Source organism: Triticum aestivum, chromosome 2B, assembly GCF_018294505.1.
Source record: "Triticum aestivum cultivar Chinese Spring chromosome 2B, IWGSC CS RefSeq v2.1, whole genome shotgun sequence".
In the NCBI taxonomy this organism is placed as follows: Eukaryota; Viridiplantae; Streptophyta; class Magnoliopsida; order Poales; family Poaceae; genus Triticum; species Triticum aestivum.
Window position 1 is genome coordinate 27,121,537 of NC_057798.1, and position 25,148 is coordinate 27,146,684.

The 25,148-nt window shown below is 47.7% G+C and overlaps 4 protein-coding genes and 1 pseudogene across 4 annotated transcripts; 1 reads left to right on the forward strand and 4 right to left on the reverse strand.

Moving 5' to 3' along the window:
- Positions 1 to 1,838: 1,838 nt before the first annotated feature.
- On the forward strand, positions 1,839 to 3,468 carry LOC123040104 (chalcone synthase 2). Its single transcript, XM_044463037.1, has 2 exons — positions 1,839 to 2,146; positions 2,261 to 3,468. Exons 1-2 carry the CDS (start codon positions 1,960 to 1,962, stop codon positions 3,256 to 3,258), a joined length of 1,185 nt encoding a protein of 394 aa, XP_044318972.1. The 5' UTR covers positions 1,839 to 1,959; the 3' UTR covers positions 3,259 to 3,468.
- A 670-nt stretch (positions 3,469 to 4,138) lies between these two features.
- LOC123043236 (glyoxylate/hydroxypyruvate reductase HPR3) lies at positions 4,139 to 6,511 on the reverse strand. Its single transcript, XM_044465619.1, has 2 exons — positions 5,994 to 6,511; positions 4,139 to 5,032 (listed from the first exon to the last, which is right to left on the reverse strand). The coding sequence occupies exons 1-2, from the start codon at positions 6,468 to 6,470 to the stop codon at positions 4,496 to 4,498; spliced, it is 1,014 nt and encodes a 337-aa protein (XP_044321554.1). The 5' UTR covers positions 6,471 to 6,511; the 3' UTR covers positions 4,139 to 4,495.
- Positions 6,512 to 9,551: 3,040 nt separating this feature from the next.
- LOC123040105 (uncharacterized acetyltransferase At3g50280-like) lies at positions 9,552 to 11,406 on the reverse strand. The gene has a single exon (XM_044463038.1). It carries the CDS (start codon positions 11,103 to 11,105, stop codon positions 9,738 to 9,740), a length of 1,368 nt encoding a protein of 455 aa, XP_044318973.1. The 5' UTR covers positions 11,106 to 11,406; the 3' UTR covers positions 9,552 to 9,737.
- Positions 11,407 to 11,950: 544 nt separating this feature from the next.
- LOC123043237 (arginase 1, mitochondrial) lies at positions 11,951 to 15,297 on the reverse strand. The gene is made up of 6 exons (XM_044465620.1): positions 14,995 to 15,297; positions 13,670 to 13,829; positions 13,451 to 13,584; positions 13,057 to 13,266; positions 12,672 to 12,782; positions 11,951 to 12,368 (listed from the first exon to the last, which is right to left on the reverse strand). Exons 1-6 carry the CDS (start codon positions 15,139 to 15,141, stop codon positions 12,108 to 12,110), a joined length of 1,023 nt encoding a protein of 340 aa, XP_044321555.1. The 5' UTR covers positions 15,142 to 15,297; the 3' UTR covers positions 11,951 to 12,107.
- Positions 15,298 to 21,163: 5,866 nt separating this feature from the next.
- LOC123040106 (uncharacterized acetyltransferase At3g50280-like) lies at positions 21,164 to 22,914 on the reverse strand (annotated as a pseudogene).
- Positions 22,915 to 25,148: the final 2,234 nt, after the last annotated feature.

A 25,148-nucleotide genomic window follows, 5' to 3' on the forward strand; every position in this document is an offset into this window, starting at 1 on the left:
GTTAGTTTACGGCTTTTGTCGTTTTGAGAGCAACCCACCTCGAAGCCTTTGAGAGAGAAATCCTTGCGAGGACAAAGCCCAAACACCCAGAGCCAAAGAGTGTTAGGCATCACTGAAGTCTTTCTGTCTGTGTGACCTGAAGACTTATTACACTTGAGGACTGTGTATCCTCCAGCCGGTTAGGCGTCGCGTTCTGAGCATCCAAGAGTCATTGTGGATTGCCGGTGAACGAAGTCTGTGAAGGTTCGGAAGTCTACCTTGAAGACTTACCAGAGTGATTGGGCGAGGACTGTGTGTCCTTAGCTCAAGGGGAATAAGGTGAAGACGCGGTCTTCTGAGTTGAATCTCAGCCTCCCTAACCAGACGTACAGTTGTCACAGCAACTGGAACTGGTCCAACAAATCCTGTGTCTTCAACAAGTGACTGGTTCTATCTCTTCCCTCCTTTACTTTGAGTTTGTCTTCGTGAAGTCATTGCTTATTTGTCTTATCTGTTTGACTTCATTGCTTGACTACTATCGTTGATTGGCTTCGTACTATCTTCCATCCTGATCCTTACTACCTTGCTGCTATTAGTCTTTGTACGTTCACATTATTGCATACTTGACTATGGCTTGCTCGTTGTAGTTTATCTTCCGCTGCATATCAATTAGGTCATTTCTATTGTTTGTCTTCGAAACTTCCACGTTTTGAAGACTTTGATAAAAATCGCCTATTCACCCCCCCCCCCTCTAGTCGATAACTAGCACTTTCAGTGTCAGCGCTCAGTCCTCCTCCTTTTATAGTGCGCGAGGGATGCTGGATGCTCCCCTCTTTTATTCTTCTGCGTCATAGCTGGAAGCCGGGGTATCTCGTAGCTTGACACGCCTTATGCACCGTTGAAGTGCCTCGGTGTTTGCGACATCAAGCCTTGCGTGACTCCGATGCTAGACTGATATTTTTGTCTAGACTGAGAACTTTGTCCAGACTGAGAATTTTGTCCAGACTGGAATATTTGTCTTGACCGCGAATTTTGTCTTGACTGGAACTTTTGTCTTGACTGGAATCTTTGTCTTGACAGATGATTTTGTCCAGACTGAAGCTCTTGTCTTCATTGCAACTCTTGCCATGATTTATACTTCCACGCCTTGCATGCACCCTGATATGGGTCATCCATGCATGGCTGAATATTGTCTTCATGCAACTTGGATGAAGGGTCTTGTCTTCAATTAACTCCTTGATCTTTCCCGATACGGATGTTGCATGGCTGCTTGTTGCATAATTATTCTTGCTACCATTATTATTATTATTATTATTATTATTATTATTATTATTATTATTATTATTGTTATTGTTATTGTTATTATTATTATTATTATTATTATTATTATTATTATTTATTTATGGGTATGGGTCTACCCCACCCATATTATTGATAATACCTTATCAATATTTCGAATTCTATCAATATTCGGGCACCCATAAAAATAAAAATAAAAAAATAATAATTATCGTTCTGGAGATACAATTCTCGGGCCTTCAGGAGATACAATTGTCGTTCTGCTGGTGATGCGGACGGCCACACGAGTCCTACTATAGCTGTGGTAGTAGCTGAGGGAATCAAGCACGAGTGCGTGCAACTGTCTGGGCAGATGATAGCACACGAGTGCGTGCAACCGGGGAGGCGCAAAGCCAAGCGACCCAACTAACCCCCACTCGACCGGACGGTAGACGTACGTGGCACACGCGCCATCCATGCATCTCCTGCCCCGGCATTCGTGGCCCTCCATCTTCCCGTCCAGCTGACCAAATCACTTCTCCGCATTTCCCCTACCAACCCTTCCCGCCTAGGAGTATATATCCCTTTCCCCACACCCGTATCACCACACCGCACCAGTATCTGTCACACTCATCTCCGCCTCCAGCCGGCCACTGTTGAGCTAGCTAGTCGATCAGCCGCTTGTAACGTACGTGTAGATCAATGGCGGCGACGATGACGGTGGAGGAGGTGAGGAAGGCGCAGCGGGCGGAGGGGCCGGCCACGGTGCTGGCCATCGGCACGGCGACGCCGGCAAACTGCGTCTACCAGGCCGACTACCCGGACTACTACTTCAAGATCACCAAGAGCGACCACATGGCCGACCTCAAGGACAAGTTCAAGAGGATGTGTAAGCTCAATCAATTCCATTCCATTCCATTCTTCTTTGCCGTCTCTTTTATGACTTCTCTCGGACGATGGACACGCGACCTAACGAACAAACTATGCTTCATTTCATGTTCAGGTGACAAGTCCCAGATCAGGAAGAGGTACATGCACCTGACGGAGGAGATCCTGCAGGACAACCCCAACATGTGCGCCTACATGGCGCCCTCCCTGGACGCGCGCCAGGACATCGTCGTCGTGGAGGTCCCCAAGCTCGGGAAGGCGGCGGCGCAGAAGGCCATCAAGGAGTGGGGCCAGCCGCGCTCCAAGATCACCCACCTTGTCTTCTGCACCACCTCCGGCGTCGACATGCCGGGCGCCGACTACCAGCTCACCAAGATGCTCGGCCTGCGCCCCTCCGTGAAGCGCCTCATGATGTACCAGCAGGGCTGCTTCGCCGGCGGCACCGTGCTTCGCCTTGCCAAGGACCTCGCCGAGAACAACCGCGGCGCGCGCGTGCTGGTGGTCTGCTCCGAGATCACCGCGGTCACCTTCCGCGGCCCGCACGAGTCCCACCTCGACTCGCTGGTGGGTCAGGCGCTCTTCGGCGACGGTGCAGCCGCCGTGATCGTCGGTGCGGACCCCGATGAGTCCGTCGAGCGCCCCCTATTCCAGCTGGTGTCTGCGAGCCAGACGATTCTACCGGACTCGGAGGGCGCCATCGACGGACACCTCCGGGAGGTTGGCCTCACCTTCCACCTCCTCAAGGATGTGCCCGGGCTCATCTCCAAGAACATCGAGCGCGCCCTAGAGGACGCCTTCAAGCCAATTGGCATCGATGACTGGAACTCCGTCTTCTGGATGGCGCACCCCGGCGGGCCGGCAATCCTTGACATGGTGGAGGCGAAGGTAAACCTGAACAAGGAACGGATGCGCGCCACCAGGCATGTCCTCTCCGAATATGGCAACATGTCCAGCGCCTGCGTGCTCTTCATCATGGACGAGATGCGCAAACGCTCTGCCGAGGATGGCCACACCACAACGGGCGAGGGAATGGACTGGGGCGTTCTCTTCGGCTTCGGCCCCGGTCTCACCGTGGAGACGGTCGTCCTCCATAGCGTCCCCATCACTGCCTAGGCCAGCGCATGATCATTCATTCTCCATTTATCGTCGTCATGAAATAATCTACTACTGTTGCTGCTACACCCAAGTTTGGACTCTATTCTGTTGTATGAGGTTTGTAAGTACTAGAAGAGTAGGCGCGTTTCTTTCCTCTGTGCTACATACACCCTGTTTATTGTTGAGATCGTTGTGGTATATATGAACTGTTGATCTACATGATTGAAAGTAACCAATTACGTTTCTGATGAAACCTAAGAATCAAGCATTGATCCAATTTGACTACCCCTACGGGATAGACCTCAACAAGAAAACCGTTGAGTAACGGCACGGAGTGAATGAGTTTAGTAATTCCCAAGAAATTATTGACTCTATAGATACGGTAATATGGACAAGATAAAATTGTTCGAAGCACTCGCAGAAGCGGAAGCGCCCCTTATTTCAAAGAGAGGACTCGCAGAAGCGGAGGCGCCACTTATTTCAAAGAGAGGATGACGGGTTATTCACATTTAATTTGATGGCCACAGGCAGTGGTTGATGCGTTGGACGTTCTCTGTGTGGGCCTAGTCGTATGACAACGGCCTTCGTGAAAACACCCGTGGTGGCATTTCATTTCCACATTTGAAGAACAATCATCAAATAGGCTAAAACAGTGAGATATTTATTGGGATGGAAATAATAAGATATACTCCACCTTTTTGTCAAGCAATCGCACTTTGAGAGCCTATCAACGTCCAAGGTTTGTCGCCGCAAACCTCGAAGCCTTCTTCGCAGGGGAGCCTTTGCTCAGCCCCGCGCAGCTCTGAAACAAGAGCACCATTGGTTGATTGGATAAAATTGGTCTGCGATCATCCACTCTTGTGCTCTTGTGATCAATCGGCCTGAATGAAGTGCAATCTGCAGAAATAATATGCTCATGACTTTACCAACCAGAGGAATGCTGCACAAATTTGCTTCTTGTGTTCTGAATGTTCATGTGAAAAAAATTGTACAATGGCAACAGAAGGCTAAACAGAGAGTAGTACTAGAAGAAGCAACTCCACTACTTTTGGCGGCACTATTTCTGATTTCTGCAGTGGTTTGCCTTGCATGTTCATCTATTTTCTGTATCTCTTTTCTCATGGTGAGCAGAGACCTCACTGGTATCAGCTCCTGCAATGCGTGTCCGTGTAAATAGAGCAGCAGGCACCGTGTCACACATCTGCACATACTCCGCAATCAACAAAAGTTGTGGTGCACTTTTGCTAACTTGCGCTCACTGCGCTAGAGAATCAGCATGCACCGGAGTGAGCAATGGCTGACCGGAGAAGAAGGCTTCAAGGTTGCCAATGGTGTGCAGACACAGGTCCGACCTAGACTCCTCCGTCAACACCGCCACGTGGCGCGACAGAACCACATTCTCCATGGTGAACAGCTCCGCCGGCACCTTTGGCTCGTGCTCGAAGACGTCAAGGCCTGCGCCTGCTATCTTCCCCTCCCTGAGTGCAATGACCAGTTCTGCCTCGTCGGTGTTTGCTCCTCGGCCGATGTTGACGACCACACCGTCCTTTCCTAGGGCCTCCAGCACATCCTTGTTCACGATGTGCAGTGTCGCCTTGTTCAGTGCGCACGCGACAACGAGCACGTTAGATTCAGCAGCAAGATCATGGACATTTGGGAAGTATTTGTAAGAGACTGAATCCTTAGGTTTTCTCGAGTTGTAGTGGATGACGCAGCCGAAAGCTTCAAGCCTCTTTGCAACCCGTGAGCCGATGTTCCCCAAGCCGATGATGCCAACACGCTTACCACCAAGCTGAGACCATTAAAATAACACCAACAACATTGTATTAGTTTTTAGTGCCAAAGGAATAAGAAAAAAAAACATGTCTTTGCACCATAGACATACATGGTGCCAATTACTGAATGAAGAGAGCACAAAAAAAGTGCGCAATACATGGCTTTCTGAGGAAGTAGCAGTAGAGCAGTGTAGCACGCCAATAGGTCTTAGACAACACACAAAAAAAGAGACCAACTAAACCTCTGACGATGAAGCAGAGGACATACAGAAGAATACAACCTTCGGTTCATCCCAGGATGAATGCGCTGGTTAATTCCATGCTTGTGTAAGTCATATCTTCGGTTCATACCTTTGGTTCATATCTCACAAGGAGTATGTGTAATCTATACACTAATCGATATTACCCTCATGAAGCTTGCAGCATTAAATTGCTAACTGAACCCGGACAGACATTCCCTCTCCCCTGACCCGCTCCCTCTATCTGCAGGTAATCTCCATCGATTTCCAACCTGAGTTTCTTAATCGGTACTAGAATCATAGAAGCGGTTAAACAGCAAAGATGCCGCTGCAAATGCCTTCTCAAATAATTCACTTCAGCGTCTGTAACAAGTGCATTTGCCATAAATAAATTTGGATAGAAGCTGCTCACTCACAAAATTAACTTCCCTCTGTGTGACTGCACGACACAATGGATTTGGGTTGCTTGGTATTGGAAACATTAGGATGTCTAAGAGGATAGCTAGCTGTTGGGTTTGTGATACGTACTCATCATGTTAACCTTCAGAAATTGACAAAATTGAACTGGGTCTGAGAGTCTGTGAACCCCTAATTCAGTTTGTGAACGGTCTGCTCCGACTCAAAATAATTCTTGTTTCAATCTCTCCAAGCAACTGCTCTGAATTTCTCTCAAGCTTCGAGAATCAGAAACATAATAATGTCAGTTTACAGAAAGCCAAACAGGAGGCAGGAACCGGACCTTAGATCCGAGAGGATAGTCCCCCTGCGCCGGCCAGGACCCGCGCCGGACGTAGCGCTCGGACGCCGACACGCGCCGGAGCACGTCGAGAAGCAGGCCGACGGCGTAGTCGGCCACGTCGGCGGAGTAGACCTCCCCGGAGTTGGCGACGGCGACGCCGCGGCGCGCGCACTCGGCCAGGTCGATGTGGTCGAGCCCCGCGGCCGTGCTGACGACGCAGCGGAGGGAGGGGGCGGCGTCGAGGAACGAGGCGTCCACGCGCACGCCTCCCCAGATGACCATGGCGCGCGGGGGCTCTGGCACGGCGGCGGCCGCGGCGACGAAGGCCAGGGCCGGGAGCGCCTGCCCCGGCGCGTACAGGTCAAGGACGTGGAAGCGGTCGCGCAGAGCGGCGGCGAAGGGCGCGTCCACCGGACGGAGCAGGAGGACGTGCGGCTTGGTCTCGCCGCCGCCGGACGCCAAAGTTGCGAGCTTCATCAGACTTCCCTTTCTGTTGGTCTTTCCATGTCCACACCTAACCTCAGCACCTTTCCTTTGTCTCTCCAAAAATAGTAAAACTTACAGTTAATGTAAGCTGTTAACTCTAGAAAAGGGAAATTTTTTGTTTTTCCCACTTTAGCTTTTGCCAATTTTTCATATGCCACTCTAGATTCTGATATTTCTCTTTTGCCACTATTAGCTTTTTGACAATTATCACAATTGCCATTTCGTGGCAAAATCAAAATTTCAGAAATGCTAAGTGTGGCAGTTTGCTATGCTAATTATTATGCATTAGCTGTTGATGATAGGTTGCAAGAGAGCTTTATTTTAGAAAAAGAAGAGTAAAACCCTCAATGTCTAATCGATATATATATACTCATATGACGCTTGTAGCATTATATTGCTAATTAAGACTGGAGAGACATTCCCTCTCTCTCTCTCTCGCATTACATTGTAATTGCGTAATGTGTACCCTGAGTTTCCTAATGTGTACTAGAGTCATAGAAGCGGTTAAGCAGCAAGGGTACTGCCGCCGACGCCTTCAAAAATATTCAGTTTAGAGTCTACAGCGGTTTGGACTGATGGTGATGTGGAGCTGTTACGGACCTATGCAATGGATTTGGGTTGATTTCGTCGTATTGGAAATATTAGGATGTCAACAGGATAGCTAACAGTTGGGATTGTTATGTCGATGTTAACCTTCAAGAAAGTGACAAAAAGGGAACTGTAAATCAATCATGTGTTGTCTCCACCACTTTTCTGTGATCCTAGCAATGACAGGCGTGTTAGGCTAGAAATTCCACCACACCGCTACACCACCAACCCTGTGCGTCGCACCGTCGCCGGCAAATTGACTGAAGCGAAAGCCGCCAAAACCCACAGTGGAGTCTTCCGGCTACATCCCGCAACCTTGCTAGTTCAGCTGGTGCTATCATAGTCATATTTGAAGTAGAAATCCTCCCAGATCAAACACCCAACGAAGAAGTTCCCCAATCTGATCGGATATGACCACCAGCGAGAAAGGGAGCGACTAGCCCCGACACTCACAAGCAGCCCGCCTGCGCCCCATCCAGGCCAGATATGCTCCCTCTCTCTCTCTCTCTCTCTCTCATTGCAATTCTTCCTCAACTCTTATTCGAATTGAAAGGGTTTTAATAATTCAATAAAATCAATTTTTTAAAGAAAATAAAAGACTATTTTGATTCCTATATAAGTCTTATGCAGTACTAGAATATTACTCCCTCTTGTCTTTTTTACTCCACATAGAAGATTTGTTCGAAGTCAAATGTATATGGAGAGTAAAAAGGGCCGGAGGAAGTTTTTTTCCCTTCATGTTGTGCTTCGTAATCTTCTTGCTTATCATTAGCACATCTTTTGAAACTTTTTTAGAAAGAATCCACTTCTCTCAAAGGATGGAACATTTTGGGCAGTGTGCCAGAGATAAAACGTGTGATGGCCGGCCTGTATGCAGAAAGTGCAGGCGCACAAGTTTAGGGGAGAAGTGAATTTATAGGTTAGCCCATACCGTCTTGGAGTAGCACCTGCCACATGGTATGAGCTCTAGGACATTCCGATTGCATGCACATGCTCCGGCCAAGATTGAACGTCGAAATAACAATACTAGCAAACGTTGAAATGGAAGAGCAGAAGTACAGCAACAAACCGATTGAAACTTGCAGACACGACTGACTGACTGACTGACTGACCGACTGACTGGATACATGCAAACCGGAGACATGACACACTCAAAAGTGCAAGCCGACGGCGACGGGGCACCTCCACCGCCACGCTCCCTCCAACGGCGAGGCCATCAGGATTCAGGAGTGAGGCCTCGCCATCAGGATCCAAGTCCGCCGCCATCACCTCTGCCCTCCTAGACCGACGGCGAGCCTGGCGAGCACATCCGGCGCGAGGCACGTGTCTGGTCCACTAAGGGCATGGAGCTGCAGGTGTGCTGGCCATTCCGTTGAGAGGGAAGAAGGACCAGACCACACGCGGGATGCAGACCGTGCCGGTGACCCCGGGCGCTACGGCGTGGACGAACTCGGCGCCCTTCTGGACGTAGTCCACGAGGAGCTGCTGCAGGTCCCATGGGGTCAGGTGGACGGTCTCAGGCTCCGGCGGCCGTGAGCTCTTCGGGAAACGATCTGGACAGCGCCGCCTTCTATTTTTGATCGCCGGATGAGCGGTGGCCACTATGGAGGATGTGAGTTTGAGCTCGATCGTTTGTGTTCTGTGGGTTGGGGTGGCCGGGTTGGAGTACTGTATATATTGAGGGAGGCCATGTGAGCCATTCTTCGTGGAGCACGAGCGTGCTTCAGTAAACCATACAAGAAAATTAGTAGCATGAGCGTGTCCCAGCACAACGGCAAAGATCTGGAGCACATGTGTATAGAAAGCACATGAAGAAAATAAGCAATTACTAGCACAGATCTGGAGCAGATGAGCACAAGCGCCATGTGCTCCGGCATGTCCGGCCGTTCAAATCAGAGATGCCCCTTCTGGTCAGATCGAGGGGTAATCTGTACTACAGCATATATCCGGCAAAGCACATGATCCTATCACTGTATATATATATATATATATATAGTTGTTAGTTGCCGATATGTTACCATTCTGTAATTTGTTGTACACGATTTCATCAGATCAGATTTTTTTTTCTCTTAACATATCCACATTAGCTAAATGACGGTCGAATGAATTTTAAATTGGGGTCAGTCGATTTTGAGAGTTCGCCGGAGGAAAGGAAGGAGAAAGAAAAGGCTCGCCAGAGGGCTACTCCATCATCTACATTAGGGTTAATACCGGACACGCGCGGGGCTAGATGGCCTGGGCCAGCGGCAAGACCGGCGAGGCTAAGCGTGAGCGCTGCCGGCTGCGAGTGATGGCCGCAGGCGGATCGGCCGGTAGCCTGTGTGGCAGCCTGGGAAGAAGAAGAAGAAGCTGGTGGAAGAAGAAGGCTGTCCACTGTTTGATCTGCATCCAACGGACAGAATCAATCGACTTGGCCAAATTTGAAAATCGAACGACTGACGTGTAGCCATTCCATCCCAAAGTGAGCTCTGGCAGAGGCATTCGTATCCAGATAATTTTATTACTTTATTACAGCAACAAACTTGACGCTGGGCATCAGGATTATCACTAGTTTTACTACAGCACACAAGATACGGCATTTTAAACAAGATAAAAGCACCGGAACCAGCAGGCTCTCCGTCGGCGAGGGCAAAACCTCCGCTCCGGCGCCATCATCTCTCAGCTGAGCTCCTAGACGGACGTGCTCATCAGCTCTTCGTCGGCGACGAGCCTGGCGAGCACATCAGCAGGGAGGCACACCTCCAGTTCCATGCCGCCGGCCTCTCCGCCGGCCTCGAAAACCGTGATCAGCCCGTCCTCCTTGTCCCCCGGCCCAGTCCGGACGCCCACCGGCCTGCCCCACCCAAAGTCGTTGCCATACACGTCGAACCGCGGCGAGCCGCTCATCATCACCGCCGCAGGATCCCCATCGCGGCCATCCACGCCCACGTGGCTGAAGCTGGGGTTTCGAGGCCAAGCCGCGAGCTCGGCCCTCACGCTCGCCTCGTCGACCGACGCCACGGCGCGGTTCACGAGCCACGCCGTCCGGCCCAGCCGGCCTTCGCCCAGGATCTCGCCGACGGGGTGCCTGGCTACTCCACTTGTCAAGGCGTTGCCCATGTAAGACTCCGGAATGCCCTTCACCCGCGCCCGGCATCCCACGGGGAGCGTGAGCTTCGCCTCCACGTCCGGCCCCAGCACCCGGGCGCGGCACACCGCTCGCCATAGGTGCGCGAGCACGGCCTGCAGCGAGGAGATGGGGGCCGTGGCCGTGGCCGTGCCGGCCATCTCGGCGTTCGCCTTCGCCTTCAGCTTCTTTATGCTCTCCGGGGAGAAATGGATCGAGCATTCCTGCACCGGCGGGTACTCGAAAGGCGTCGCCATGTCCTGCACCTTGGTGAAGGGAAGAGGGATCGGCACGGGGCAGCCGTCGGGGAACCACCTCTCGAGTGGCGGCGCCGCTGTGGATATGTCACTCTTGTTTCGGCTGATCTCCGACCACGTGTTGAAGAGGTCCCAGAACGTCGTCCAGTCGGCGGCCGCGTGGCTGAGCGACATGCCGACGAAGACGCCGTCGGCGAGCTCGGTGACCTGCGAGGCCAGGAGCGGCCGGCTGGGGTCAGCGGCCGCGTCCGTGCTGAGCATCCCGTTGAGAGGGAAGAAGGACCAGACGACGCGCGGGATGACGCGGAGCGGGCCGGAGATGTCGGCCACGGCGACCCCGGGCGCCGCGGCGTGGACGAACTCGGCGCCTTCGTCGCCGCAGCGGAGCGAGATCGTCAGGCTGTCGGCGCTGCCCGCTGGCGCGACGGCAAAGCGGCCGGCAAGGGGGTGGAAGCGGCCCAAGGCGCGCGCGAAGGACGACGCGAGGTGTTCGACGGCGTGCATGCCGGCCGGAGGCTTGGGCAGGAGGACGCCGTTCTGGCTGTAGCCCATGGTGATCCGCCGGAGATCCCATGGCGTCAGGTGGACGGTCTCAGGCTCCGGCGGTGGTGAGCTCTTTTGATACTCCGGCTTGACCATGCGCCGGGAGATGATCTGCACACCGCCGTCTTCCATTTTGATCGCCGGATGAACAGTGGCCTCTATGGAGAATGTGAGTTCGAGGTCGATCGTGCGTCTTGTGTGGGTTGGAGTGAGGGGTATATATTGTGTGGAGTGGAGGCCTTTATTCGCCCATGTGGAGCACGAGCGTGTGCTTCAATATAACCATCTCTATCACTATATCTTATGTTATCACCTCCCGCCTATATACCCAACCCTGCTTTTTTTTGGGAAACTTTCAATCAATTCATTATGTCATGGCAGTATAAAAAACACAGAAATAACAAAACATTCATGTTCGTGAACCATCCAACGACGACTACAAACACTGAAGCGAACTATAGGCATTGCCGCCGTCATCGTCCATATGTCACTAGAGTTGGGCTAGACTTATTATGATAGACAGTCAGGAAGTTGTCATGCTGAGACCTCGCGGGACCAGCACACTTAAACGGCACTCGTCGCCGATGAAGAGAAGTACATGCAGACACACAGATGAAGATGAACCTCTCCGTGGAAAGCCTACCCCTTCCACTCCACTAAAGGAAACACCGCCCACTTTCAGTTATTATTTACTTTTTTTTGCGGGGTCAGTTATTATTTACTTGTGGCCTCTTGTTCCCTAGTTCCATTACTTTCCGTTACATTTGCTCTTCAACTACAACTATCTCAAGTCCTGCAGATACCATACTAATCAATTCACTCAAGACTAGTGACACCTTGATTTTTCAAATTCATTTCAGATTTTTCAACATATCCTTTGCGTGAGAGACGATGTTCTTATCGACTACTAGGCACCTACGAGCTTAATCTTGGATGCGTGCATGTGAAAGGAGAACCAACAAATACCACAGAGCACATACCAAATTCGAAGTCGTTTTGCAGCCTGATTTTATTATTTATAGAAGATTGTCAGACTAAAACGTGGCACAACTGAATGATTGGCAGGAACTAAGATCAACGACCACTGTGCCTGAAAATCCTCTCTGCTGCTGCCTCTGTCCTGACTGTCGCTGCTCATTTTGAGATCTTGGCGCTCAGCTCCCGGACCAGCTTCGCGGCGACCATAGCCGTCATCCCGTCGACCGTGTCGCGCTGCGGGTTGAACTCCACCACATCTCCGGCGACGACATCGCCTTGCAGATTCTGGAGGATGTTGAGCACGTCGCGAAATGAGAGGCCTCCCGGCTCGATATGAGACACGCCAGGAGCGAATGCGGGGTCGAGGCAGTCCACGTCAACGGAGACATACACCCCCTTCACACCTTCCCCAAGTTTCTGCCAAAAGCAGTGAAGAACAATCATTCAAGAAATTCATATCATTTTGGTGATAAAGTATTCGACTGAAGGAGTACAGGAAAGAAAAACACAAGGTTACTACTGCACATTGTGTTGAATTAAAATGAGCAAAGAATGGTCTATGATGAATTTTGAATACCAACAGAGGTAGATAATACCAAATGAAATTAATAGGAAGAACTGAACCATAGGACACATCAATATGAACTGTCCTCGTGATAAAATGAATAACTGACAAAGACAGACATGTATGAAATGATGTGGTTTATGTTAGTGAGTTACCAGATTCTCAAGCTTCTCCCGATCTCTGGAGAAGGTGCGCATCTCATACTGTTCCACACCAAATCTCTTCCCTTGCTCACGTCCTTCTTTGGTAATTGATCTAAGTCCAACCTGAAATGCATCAAAATCAAGGTAAAGACGCAGAAGCAGGGTAGAAGCAGAGTTGCACACTACTGACTGCAGAGCACCAAAAGGTTAGTCCAGGGACAGTACAAAAAAGTTCTAAAACTCCCAGCCGGTAAAATCTTTGTAACACCTTATAACCATTATTTCAACCTTGATACAACTTATTGATGTTAAATCATCATAAAATGTTTTGCAACGAATAAGTTACCAACATGTTTCATTTGGGATTCAGAACTCAGACATGAAAAAACAGAGTTACCTGCAAAAGTCGCCTCGCATAACCTCCTTCCATTATTCTTGCAAATGAAGAAGCGTGTGAGTAAGTGTTGCCTTCAAAACAGTCATAGATATCTGGATGTGCGTCAAGATGAAGAATGTCAACAGGTCCGCCAAGCTTTTCAGACACAGCCCTAACAACTGGATAAGATATCGAGTGATCGCCTCCTAAGACCAACGGCCGAAGAGGATCCTATACAACGACGTGTCATAGTTAAATATGTGAAGATCTTCAAAAATTATTCTGCTTCAGCTTAGATAAGAAATCCCAGCAAACTTCACCAGATTCTGATGTTTTATAATACAGTACTGAAATGTTTGGATATGCTGAAAGAAAAATTCTGAATCAAACACGATGGGACACTATATATACTTACTTCGTCCATTACTGTTTTGACAGACTCGCTGATTACATGCATCAATCTGTCATCTTCAACACCACAGTCACGAATCTCTTGTATGGGGACATCACCGACATCAGTTAGCACCCTTGGATCATTTAATTCCTTGCCTGCATAGCATGAACTCCATAACTGTTTCTTTGATAAATGTCTCTTGCGTACAAGGTACTAGCATGTTGATAATATTAAGTTTACCTTCTTCTGTGCTAGAGTTGGTGCTTCCACACCAAATGGCCTCCCTTATGCGAGGAGGAGCAAACGCAGGCCCCTGCAAGAAAGACGAGTTGTGCCCAAGGGGTACTCCTAAGAGTGTTGCAGAAGCTTTGACACCGCCCATAGCACGCAGCAGCTCGCCCTACATCCAAGCATGAGTAAAGTCAGGACTCAGGACTAGTAGAATTCTCATAACTCATAAGTGTATTGTATTCTAACATGAAGCCGTAACCTAGCCGCAAACTTATCCCATTTCACTTATTAGATCACGTGGTAGGAATGTACAACTGTTGTAAACATCAACAAGCCTAGGGTTTTAATGATAAATTTGAACAAATCAAGCATTTCCTAAAAGAAGCAGGGGGAAGTTACTATTTGAACATAACTTTTGCCCAACTCCCTTTGCCTTTTTTCAGGTGTGGTATTAGTACAGAAGTTCTATATAATAGACCAGCTGCCTCAAAGAAGGAACACCAGAGTAAACTATGAAGGTGCTAGATTCCAGCTGAGAAAAAGCTTAACTGAGGCCATGTGCATGTGACCAGCTTTGACCATATCTTACTCCTAGTTATAGTCTAAATAAAACAATTAGGCTTAGTCCTCAAAAGACTCGATCGTCACATGAGTACCAAACAACTCCCGAGAACAGTTTATTACTCCCTCCGTCCCATAATGTAAGACGTTTTTTGACACTGGTGTCAAAAAACGTCTTACATTATGGGACGAAGTGAGTAAAAGATAGCCGACGGTGTTTCTTAATGTTGAAATAAAAATTGTTTCGGTCCAGTCCAGGTGTTTCACAGAATTGTGATGTGGGACATCAGGTCTGCTACTGTATGAATGTGTGCCTTTCCCCATTTCAGAAGAGATGATACAGGTGTTCTCCCCTGTTTGCTGTAAAATGTTCTCCCCTGTTTATTTCTGAACCATTACTGTAAGCTGACCAAATTGCAGTGTATCAAGGGGGCTGTAACTCTTCAGTAGATAATTAGTAGTACTACTGTGCTAATCACGTGCTTTGAGAGGATATAAGAACCTGTATTCCCATCAGCTGATGCGAAATAATGATAAAAGAAGATTCAAGAAAAAGGAAAGGACACGAGTCGATTCGATCCGGACTGACACAGACCTTGATTCTCCACCCAAAAAAAGGAACTTTTTCTATTTAGTCAGTCAAGTCAGTCAGTGGCACGCGTGCAATCCGAATCGCGCCGAATGGAATGGAATATGCAGAAAAAATCCATCCAGCGCCGGTGATTCGGGAGATGGGGAAAGAAGAAGAAAAGAAGAGGAGAGGGAAGGGGGACCTTGAGCTTGGCGCGCTCGCGGATGAGGGTGAGGGAGGCGTCGATGACGCGGCTCTGGCCCCGCTCCAGCGCCTCCGTCGAGATCCTGGCCGCGCTCAGCCGCTGGATCCACCTGGCGGCGCCCGTCGCCGCCGCCGCGCCGCCCATCGCCGAGGAATCGTCGAGGGGTGGGACGGAGGACTGGAGGAGGAGGCGGAGACGGCGAGAGAAGGCAAGCGAGCGAAGCGGCTGCGGGGAACTGAGAAAGGAAGGAAGAGACGTGACGAAATGCCAAGCGAGTGAAGTGCACGATACCTGTTTTTCTACTAGAAGATTCATATGCCCTTTTAGATGTTCAGAGATTGCAAAACACTCGGCACAATATACAAGATGCATAGATAAGCGTGCCGAAATACTTCGGGCTCACGAGGTCTTAAGTTTAAGACCCGGCCAATCATGCTAGGATACATAGACCAAAGGCAGCGACAAGCCGATAAGTATGTTTTGCCGACTGGTTCTACCGCCACGGATGAGAACTGCGGACCATGAGAACGGTGTGTGATTGTCGTAGCGCTCTGAATTGAGATTTTGGTGGCCGGTGACATTCCTCCCTCAGTCACCGTCACGATGTACGATGGTGACCTTCATTGCTCGCAGTTCTTGGTGGCAAACTGGCTCCTCCTGTCGCCACTCGGTTGCATGCTTGTTTGAGCTTGGTCTTCACTTCCATCGCATCTCACGTCAAGATTGTGTTGCGCATGTAGTCGTTGGGGTCGTCACATTTTGACATTGATTTGGTGATGCTTCTCAAGTATTGACCTCAAGCTCTTGGATGAAAACCCGAGGTGGGACCTTAATTAGTTATATCTGGCAATTTTGATATTTTTGTGTCCTTGCCTTGCTGAAAGCAGTGTTTGAGTTTAAACAGACTTGATCTTTAGGGTAAAAACCCATGATTTGGCCTTCAGTGGTTAGATCTTACAAGGATGATACTTGAGAATTGTTTTTATATTTTTTGAAGACATTGTTGTTGAAGAAGCGGCCCATGGCGCAAAATGTTTTTTTACCGGTGCCAGGATTTACCGGTGTGCAATCCACCATCCGTTAGTTTTATCTTTCATCAAGATTCGTGCAGTCTAACAAGTATAAAACATGTAGATTATTATACCACTGAAATACACAAGTGGAACCCATTGGTGTGCAGCTTTTTGCAAGTGAGAGTGGGTGTGGATCGCTGCATGCATTCTAACGTGTTCTCTCTCCCCAAAACAAACTAGTTGTATTTTATTTCATGGTCACATTTCGAATGGCTAATAACTTATGAACCATATTTCTATTTGTGAAATATTTTATATATTTGAATTCTTGACGCTAAAATCTGTAAAACAAGACCAAACTTGAGTATGTTTCACACGAGTTTCAGAAAACTCATTCAAAAAACTATTTCACTCATTTCATTAGACATATTTTACTCACTCCAAACAAACTATTTTACTAATTTCAGAATACATATTCCACTCATTTACAAAACACATTAGATTCACCCATAGAGAACTGATTTCACTCATAAAAATATATAGATTTTAAAACTACGTTTCACTCGTTTCAAGAAACTAATTTCAGAAAAATATATTACACTCACTCAACTGAAATACTATATTTCTTGTTTCAGAAAACTATTTCATTCATTTCAATAAACTATTTCACTCATTTCAATTCACAAATTTTACTCGTTTAAAAAAATATCGGTTAAAAAACCATTTCACTCATTAAAAAAAATAGCTTTCACACATTTCAGGAAACACATTACTCTCATTTGCAATACTAATCTCACTGCGAATTTATGTAATATATTGAAATGTATTCCGCTCATAAAAATATTAGTTTCAAACACCGAAAAAATAGTTTCACGGCAAAAATTGGTTTTATTTCACTTTTATTGAAATAACTTATTTCACTCATTTCAGAAACACACTGCATCATTTACAAAATATAGATTTCACTCATTTCACTGGTTTCAGAAAACACAGTACACTCATTTTCAGAAAACGTATTACACTCATTTCACTAGTTTCCAAAATAAGTATTTCAAAAAACGCATTACACTCATTTCACTCATTTCTGTAAACACGTTACAGTCGCTCAATTGAAATACTATATTCCACTTGTTTCAAAAAATTGATTACAGTCATTACAAAAGATAGATTTCACTAGTTTCAGAAAACACATCACAGTTACTCCATTGAAGAAACAGTTTCGCAAGCTGGAATATGAAACTCATAAAGAAAACTATATTCTGGAAAGTGGTTTCAATCATTTCAATAACTGATTTCAATCATTTTGAAAATTGTAATTTGAAATGAGTGAAATTATTATTTTGATATGATTGAAATAGTAAAAATTAAACTAGTTTAAATATACTCAAGATTGATCTCATTCTAAGGATCTTATGTTCACGAATTTGAATATATGAAAATTTTCAATACTAGGACAATGCTGTAAAAAATATTGGCCATCTAAAATGTAAACAAAAATAAAATGCATGAGTTTGTTTGAGAGAGAGGAAAGATGTTGCATGCATGCGTATATCCCACTGCAAAAAGTACTGCTTCTCCTGACATGGGCCCTATTAATCTGACATTGATTTGACTATATACAAAAGATTAACTATCATAATACATGGTTATACATATGAATGGGTCCTACTTAAACACATATCGTAAAGCATGTAAATGGTGGATGGTTCGCCGGTAGCTTCCTGCACCGGTAAAAAGAGCTTTCTGTCCCATGGCGCGCACGAAGGATGACGCTAAGGTGTTCGACAACGTGCACGGCGGACGGGGGCTTAGGCAGGACGACCCCTCCTGGATGTAGTTCACGGTGATCCACTGCAGGTCCCATGGCGTCAGGTGCACGGTCTCAGGCCCCCGAGGCGGCCAACTTTCATTTTGATTGCGCTAGATCGTGCCGTGTGGCTTGGGGCGTGCGCCGTGCGGTATATATATATTTGGGGAGCACGAGCAAGTTAAGATCTTCTCATCGTTCTTTTATTTTTTGTCTCTTTTTGCGAATAACCACACCGTACAATGAGCATACAAACGAGACATTTTTTTGAAATCCGTGGTAATGAGAAACCAATCTACTACATGTACTACACCTCGGCTCAATCTTCAACATAGTACACGCGAACCAATCCGTGGTTCAATGGTTGGAAAGATAGTGATATCCCAGCTCACCAGGGTCCAACTCCTAAACTTAATATTGGTGCTTGCATCCTTCTATATTTATTTTAAGACATCCATGTGTGTCTTCAATGTAATAAATATATACATAATAATAAAGTCATTAATGCTTTTAGTAGTACGTCACCTAAATTGCCCTCAAAATTACAAAATATTACCCACCGATGCCATCAATAAGTGACAAAAAAAAAACTCCACACAGGGGAATCCCCGCCTGGGCCGGCCCACGGAGTAGGGACCTCCTATACTCCACTTTGCGCGCTGGAAGAAGACTCAACATGCCCGTTTCGGTCGACCTATGTGTGGGCGGCCTGTTTTTAAATTTCATTTTTTTATTTTCATTTTTTATTTTATCTTTTTGTTTTTTATCCTTTAAATAATTTGGTACTTAAAGAGTTCCAAAAATAAAAAAAGAGAATTTTCAAATAAAATGTTCAATAAATCATAAAATGTTTGTGGATTCTTAAAATGTTCGTAATTTTCTTAAAATGTCCGCTTATTCAAAAAAGTTCGCAATTTTTAAAAAATATTTGGGATATCAATAAAATGTTCATGATTTTTTAAAAATTTTGTGTATTAAAAAGTGTTAATGAAATTGAAAAAAATGTTCGACAAAATGTTATAGGTGAGGTGGCAAAATGTTGTCATGGCCTTAGGGACTATGGTTTTTTTTTCTCCCATTGCAACGCACAAGCCCTTTTACTAGTAATATAAATGTCCTTCGTGGTTCCTGTCATACAATGGCGGCGACTGGCACAGGGGCAATTATCTGCTGCTTCCTTTATTGTAGATGTAAACGCTATTTGTCACTGTTGCTGCATTGTACCTTTGCTGGCCAAGGTCATGGGCCAATCTTGGCGCTGCTACTACTGTCATATGCCTCACAGTGTTGGGATGCACTAACGTGTGACTTAGGGCACTTCAAAGCTGACCCGTAAATGTCTTTAATGTATGTCCATTTTTATGTTCGGACGTGGTCCGCAGAGATGATGCGGGAGGGAGCCATCCAACACTAATTATAAAGTATCCGATTGGGAAGAGAAAACGTAGATGGACGCCATGCATGTGATGTGATATTTGTGATTTAGTGTTCGGTTGGGAGTAGAGAGAGGAGAGGAGGACCATGCATGTGCGGTTAGTAGGAGAGAGAAAGGAGAAGGACCATGCATATGATCGGTCAAGTGCATGTCCGGACTCTGGCAAAGCCCGCCACATTTGTCTCTTGGAAACCGAAATCTATATGTCCGGAGTACTAAGCGGACGTATAAAGGTTATAATTGGATGATAAAAGTGATCTGGACAGTATGGTCTAGACATATAGTAGAGTTTTGAAGGTTCGCTTTGGAGATGCCCCTACACAATATCACCATGGCAGACATGATAGTAGCATGCAACCGGATCATCATGACATGAGCGGCCAGTCTCACAGATCAGACAGTGTACACAACCATCGTGTTGGAAGGCATGAGCAGACACATCCGTGCATTAGAATTCCAAATAATAATATTACATATATTTTATTGATTTGATGGACAAAGAATATAACTTAATATCTATGTGAATTACAAAATATAAGCAAGAAATAAAGTATTAAATATATTACCTTTATTTAAAATTAAAGTTATAGGGTTTAAACATAAAATTATAACTAGTAAAACAGAACATAATATTAAAGTTAAAGTAAATTATAATGCGATTATAATCTAAGTAGAATATAAGTTGTTGAAGAACAATAGGATATTCGAAAAGAAAAAAATTAATACCATTTTAAATGAACATACACCAATAGTTACTTTGTCTCATATAGCGAGACAATTGGTAATTATGCCCCAAAAATATCATCTTTTTTACATGGTAGAATATAAGTTTATTGAAGAACAATAGGCTTATCAGTAACCGATGAAATTTCTTCTCTGTGTCTAAATTTGTTGAACGGCTTCTTTTGTAGCTCAATTGCTAGGTGTTTTGTTTAGGTGCACATGCCACGGGTGAATCTATTTTTTTGGGAACACAGTACATAAGCAGTAGCTCATATATACGCAGCGTGCACTTTCTATGAACACACACATGCATAATCTACTCCTATGAGCACATTTGAGAGACTGGTCCGACACATTATTTTGGGATTGACGAAGTCACTTCAATCATCTCGTAGTCAACAGAAATGTCTCCTCCGACTGAACGCACCATCACCGGATGTCCTGAAATAAATTCAGGATAGTGCGAGCACCAAGATTAGAACCCTGAGGGGCTTGGGATATCACCGTTCTCCTAACCATCAAACCACAAGTTGGTTCGCTCATGAACTACTTTATATCCAAATTGTTGACGTCAACAACTAAGATACGATACTGTGATACTAATATTTGGCGTGTCACAACTGTTTAACTCAAGAGCAAAATATTACGTATAACACACACAAAAATATGTCTAAATCATAATAAAAAAATTGTTCATTTTTATTGGTCATGTGCTATATTTTTCTGAGAAGAAAACAAAAAATTTGCTTTTATTCATTTGGTCGACCCATTAGCGCCCGTCACCAAAGTAGAAGCAGTCAGACTTGGAGTTTCTGCTGCGTGTGACACAAACTCTGCAGTTTTTTCCATTATATTAGCTAGAGATTGACAGTCTTTGTAAATGCTCCTAATATTTATGCTGTTTCTCGTGTGGGAGTATGGAGGATTTCATGGAGTTTGTTGATGTCATCATGCCTGGTGATGGGTAATGGAGGAGGGGGTCTTGAGCCATTGGGTTAGTGAATTGGGGTATTTTGTCTTTCATTACAACACAGGGGCATTTGTGCTACACAGGGAAAAAAATATGATAAGATGTTTTTCACATATTTGGTTCACTAAATTCGAAAACACATCATATTTGTTTTCTTTGTTGCAACGGGCATATATGTGCTAGTAACATCTATAGCTGGAGGAATCTGGACGTAGACATGATCAGAAATTTTGAAACATATTATCCACTTTCAATACACTCTTTTTTAGGAAAAATAATACAGTAGACTTCCATTGTATATCTGAAATTCTGAATGGCAAACTCCTTCGACGCATTGGTGCACCATGCACCTACCATCGCGGATCAGTACGTCGGCCCTCCTACCACCGCGGCCATCAGCTCTTCGTCGGCGACGAGCCTGGCGAGCGCATCAGGGGCGAGGCACACCTCCAGCTCCATGCTCCCTGTCCCTCCGCCGCCCTCGTAGACCGTGACCATCCCGTCCAGCTTGTTCCCGGCGCCGCTCCGGACGGCCACCGGTCTGCCCCACCCGAAGTCGTTGCCGTACACGTCGAACCGCGGCGAGCCGGTGGCCACCATCGCCGCAGGAGGATCCCCACCGAACTCGGCAGCGTACTTGAAGCTGGGGTTTCCTGGCCACGCCGCGAGCTCGTCCCTCACGCTCGCCTCGTCGACCGCAGCCACGGCCCGGTTCAGAAGCCACGCCGCCCATCCCAGCCGGCCGTCGCCCAGGATCTCGCCGACGGAGGCCCTGCCGACGGCGCCCGCCACCGCGTTGCCTAGGTAACCCTGCGGCATGCCCTTCACGCGTGTCCGGCATCCGACGGGAAGCGCGCACGACGTCTCCTGGTCCGGCGCGAGCCCACGGGCCGGCACATTGCTCGCCATAGCTGTGCAAGCACGGCTTGCAAGGAGGAGATGGTGGCTGTGCCGGTGGCCATCTCGGCGTTCGCTTTTGCCTTCAGCTTCTTCACGCTCTCCGACGAGAAACGGAGCGAGCATTCCTGCACCGGCGGGTACTCGAACCGCCTGGCGATGTCCTCCACCCTGGCAAAGGGGAGAGGGATCGGCACGGTGCAGCCGTCGAGGAACCATCTCTTAGGAGGTGGGGCCACCGTGGAGATGTCTCCGTTGGCGGCGGCGCGGCTCCGGCTGATATCCGACCATGCGTTGAACAGGTCCCAGAACGTGGTCCCGTCGGCGGCGCCGTGGTTCAGCGACATGGCGACCACGAGGCCATCGGCGAGCTCCGTGACCTGCGCGGCCAGGACCGGCCGGCCGGGGTCGACGACGGCGTCGGCGCCGAGCATCCCGCTGAGAGGGAAGAAGGACCACACCACCCGTGGGATGACGTGAAGCGGGCCGGCGATGTCGGCGACAGCCACCCCGGGCGCCACGGCGTGGACGAAGTCGGCGCCTTCGTCGCCGCAGCGGAGCGAGATCGTCAAGCTCGGCCGAGGTGACGGCGCCCCGTCGTCGTCGGTGGCCCCCGGCGCGACGGTGAAGCGGCCGGCGAGGGGGTAGAAGCGGCCCACGGCGCGCGCGAAGGACGACGCGAGGTGTTCGACGGCGTGCGCGCCGGGCGGAGGCTTGGGCAGGACGACCCCCTTCTGGATGTAGTCCACCGTGATCCGCCGCAGGTCCCACGGCGTCAGGTGGACGGTCTCGGGCTCCGGCGGCCGGGTGCTCGTTTGGTAATCTGGCTTGACCGTGCGCCGAGATACGATCTGGACTGCGCCGCCTTCCATTTTTGTGTTGCGAGGAAGCCGGGTACTCGTGAAAGAAGGAGAGGGCACAGGCGCACGCACGCACGCCGCTAGTGCCCGTCTCGCCCGGCTGCGCGCACGATCCGCATGATGCCACACCGGCCGCGCACAGGACGCGCTCAAACGCATGCTCGGATCGCCCCGGCTGCTTTGCAACCAACTCCAACAACCTGATCCTATGGGATGGACTACGAGGCACACTCACGCGCCAACGTAACACACGCGAACGCATGCACGCACACGCGCCGGTCACCGGAGCAGAGTAGCCAAACTGTTATTTTGCGCTCAACCGTGTTTGTTGTGAGGCCATGGGTTGGGCGATATAAATAAGAGAAAAATCCACTTTTCAACCATGAACAAACCAGGCTTGATTTACAACCCTTATCTTCGAAACCGGTCGAATTGCACCCTCAACTTACCAAAAAGTTTCAAAAGACAACCCTGGTAACGGTTTTGAGCTGGTCAACCAATTTTGAGACCGAGTCAGACTCTTCCTTCCACCCCCAAGCGGCCAAGCCTCTGCACTACCTCCAACTCTTCGCAACTTCATATCCTTGACGGTTGTGTGTGGCCTTCGTCGGCCTGAGCCTCACCCGATAAGATGTTGCTAGCTCAAGGATACCAAGCACCCAAGAGTAATAAGCTTCTCAACTAGAAACTTCCACGTATAACCGTGGAGAACACAAACCGATGCACCAAATGCAATGGCAAGGGCACACGGAGTGCCCAAGTCCTTCTCTCCCAAATGAGAGGAAGAACGAAGAAGAGAACACAAAGAACTCCAAGATCTAGATCCAAAGGGTTCCCCTCACATAGAGGAGAAAGTGATTGGTGGAAACGTAGATCTAGATCTCCTCTCTCTTTTCTCCCCCAAACTAGCAAGAATCCATGGAGGGATTGAGTGAAAGCAAGCTCGAAGAAGGTCAACAATGGGGGAAGAACGCGAGCTCAAAGGATAAGGCTCAATGGGGAAGAAGACCCCCTTTTATAGGAGGGGAAAAAATCCAACCGTTATCCCCATTCTCAGCCTGCAGCGAACGGTACTACCGCTCTAGGGAGTGGTACCACCGTTGGCCGCAGCGGTATTGCTGCTCGGAGTACCGTTGGGACCTCGCACATCGCCTAAGGGAGAAGGAACAAAGAGGAGGGCCGTTGAGCGGCACTAGTAGCTTACAAGCGGTACTACCGCTTACAAGCGGTACTACCGCTCATACTGCCGCTGCTACTGCCGCTGAACCCAACAGGAGACACGCAGGTCTCGAGTCGAGGCGGTACTAGCGCGGAATCGGAGTTGTACTACCGCCTGTGGTCGTGGGCGATACTACTGCTGTGAAACAGCGGTACTGCTGCCCCGGGCCGCGGTACTACCGCTGGCGCCTTCCTTATGCCACTTCCAAGCAAAACAGATGCTCCAGAAAAACCAGAACTGCCACAACTTCTGCAAATGAACTCTAAATTGAGCAAACTCAAGCTTGTTGGATAGATGACGACGAGTAGCATCCAACAGCGAAGAGGCAGGGGAGGTATGCCAAGATATAGAAGAGACAATCCTCCAACAGAGAAGAACCGGCATAACCTCCAACATCAAAAACATCATAGAAGATGCACGTGAACTCCGTTTCCGATGAACTCGAGCTTGTCATCAAGATGACCATAAGCTCCAAATCTAACAAGGAGAAAAGACAAACAAGAACCAATAAAGATGATGCAATGATGCAATGGTTCGAGCTCTCTACGAATGATACGATCAAGCTACTCATCATGATGCCCCCCTTGATAGTACGGCAATCGATCCTATAACCCGGTCTCCCAACTACAACCATGAGACCGGTAAAATAGAAAACATATCAAGGGCAAACCTTTGCCTTACATATGGTGTCTAGCTTTCATTGCTTCTAATTTGTTGAAATGTCTTCTGCTTAGTTTACACATCATAAGCTCTGAATATGCAATGCTGTGAATATGCAATGGCACTAATGATGAGAGAGCTTTAACTTGGTAGTGTGTTGTTGTTTGCATCTTGCATATGATTTATTTCTTGTACTGATTCACATTTGTTTAAACGCCAGTTATGACGAGACACTGTTAACTTGACAGAGCGGTATTTGTAGCATCTTTCATATGGTGTCTACCTTCCATTGCATTGCTTCTAATTTATTGAAATGCATTCTGCTTAGGTTACACATCATAGTTCTGATTATCTCATGTCGTCCTGTTTTTCGTACATATTACATCCTCCTATCATGTGGTTGTCTAACATCAAAGTTTAGTTCGTCTGTATCACGCATCAATTTGTTCCGAAGAACTAAAGTTTTATTCCTTTTTCTTGTCGGCTTGACTTAACATGGCACAGAGAAAGAGGAAGGAACACAAAATGACAGGGGATGGTGTTAGTACTAAGGACACACGGAAACGA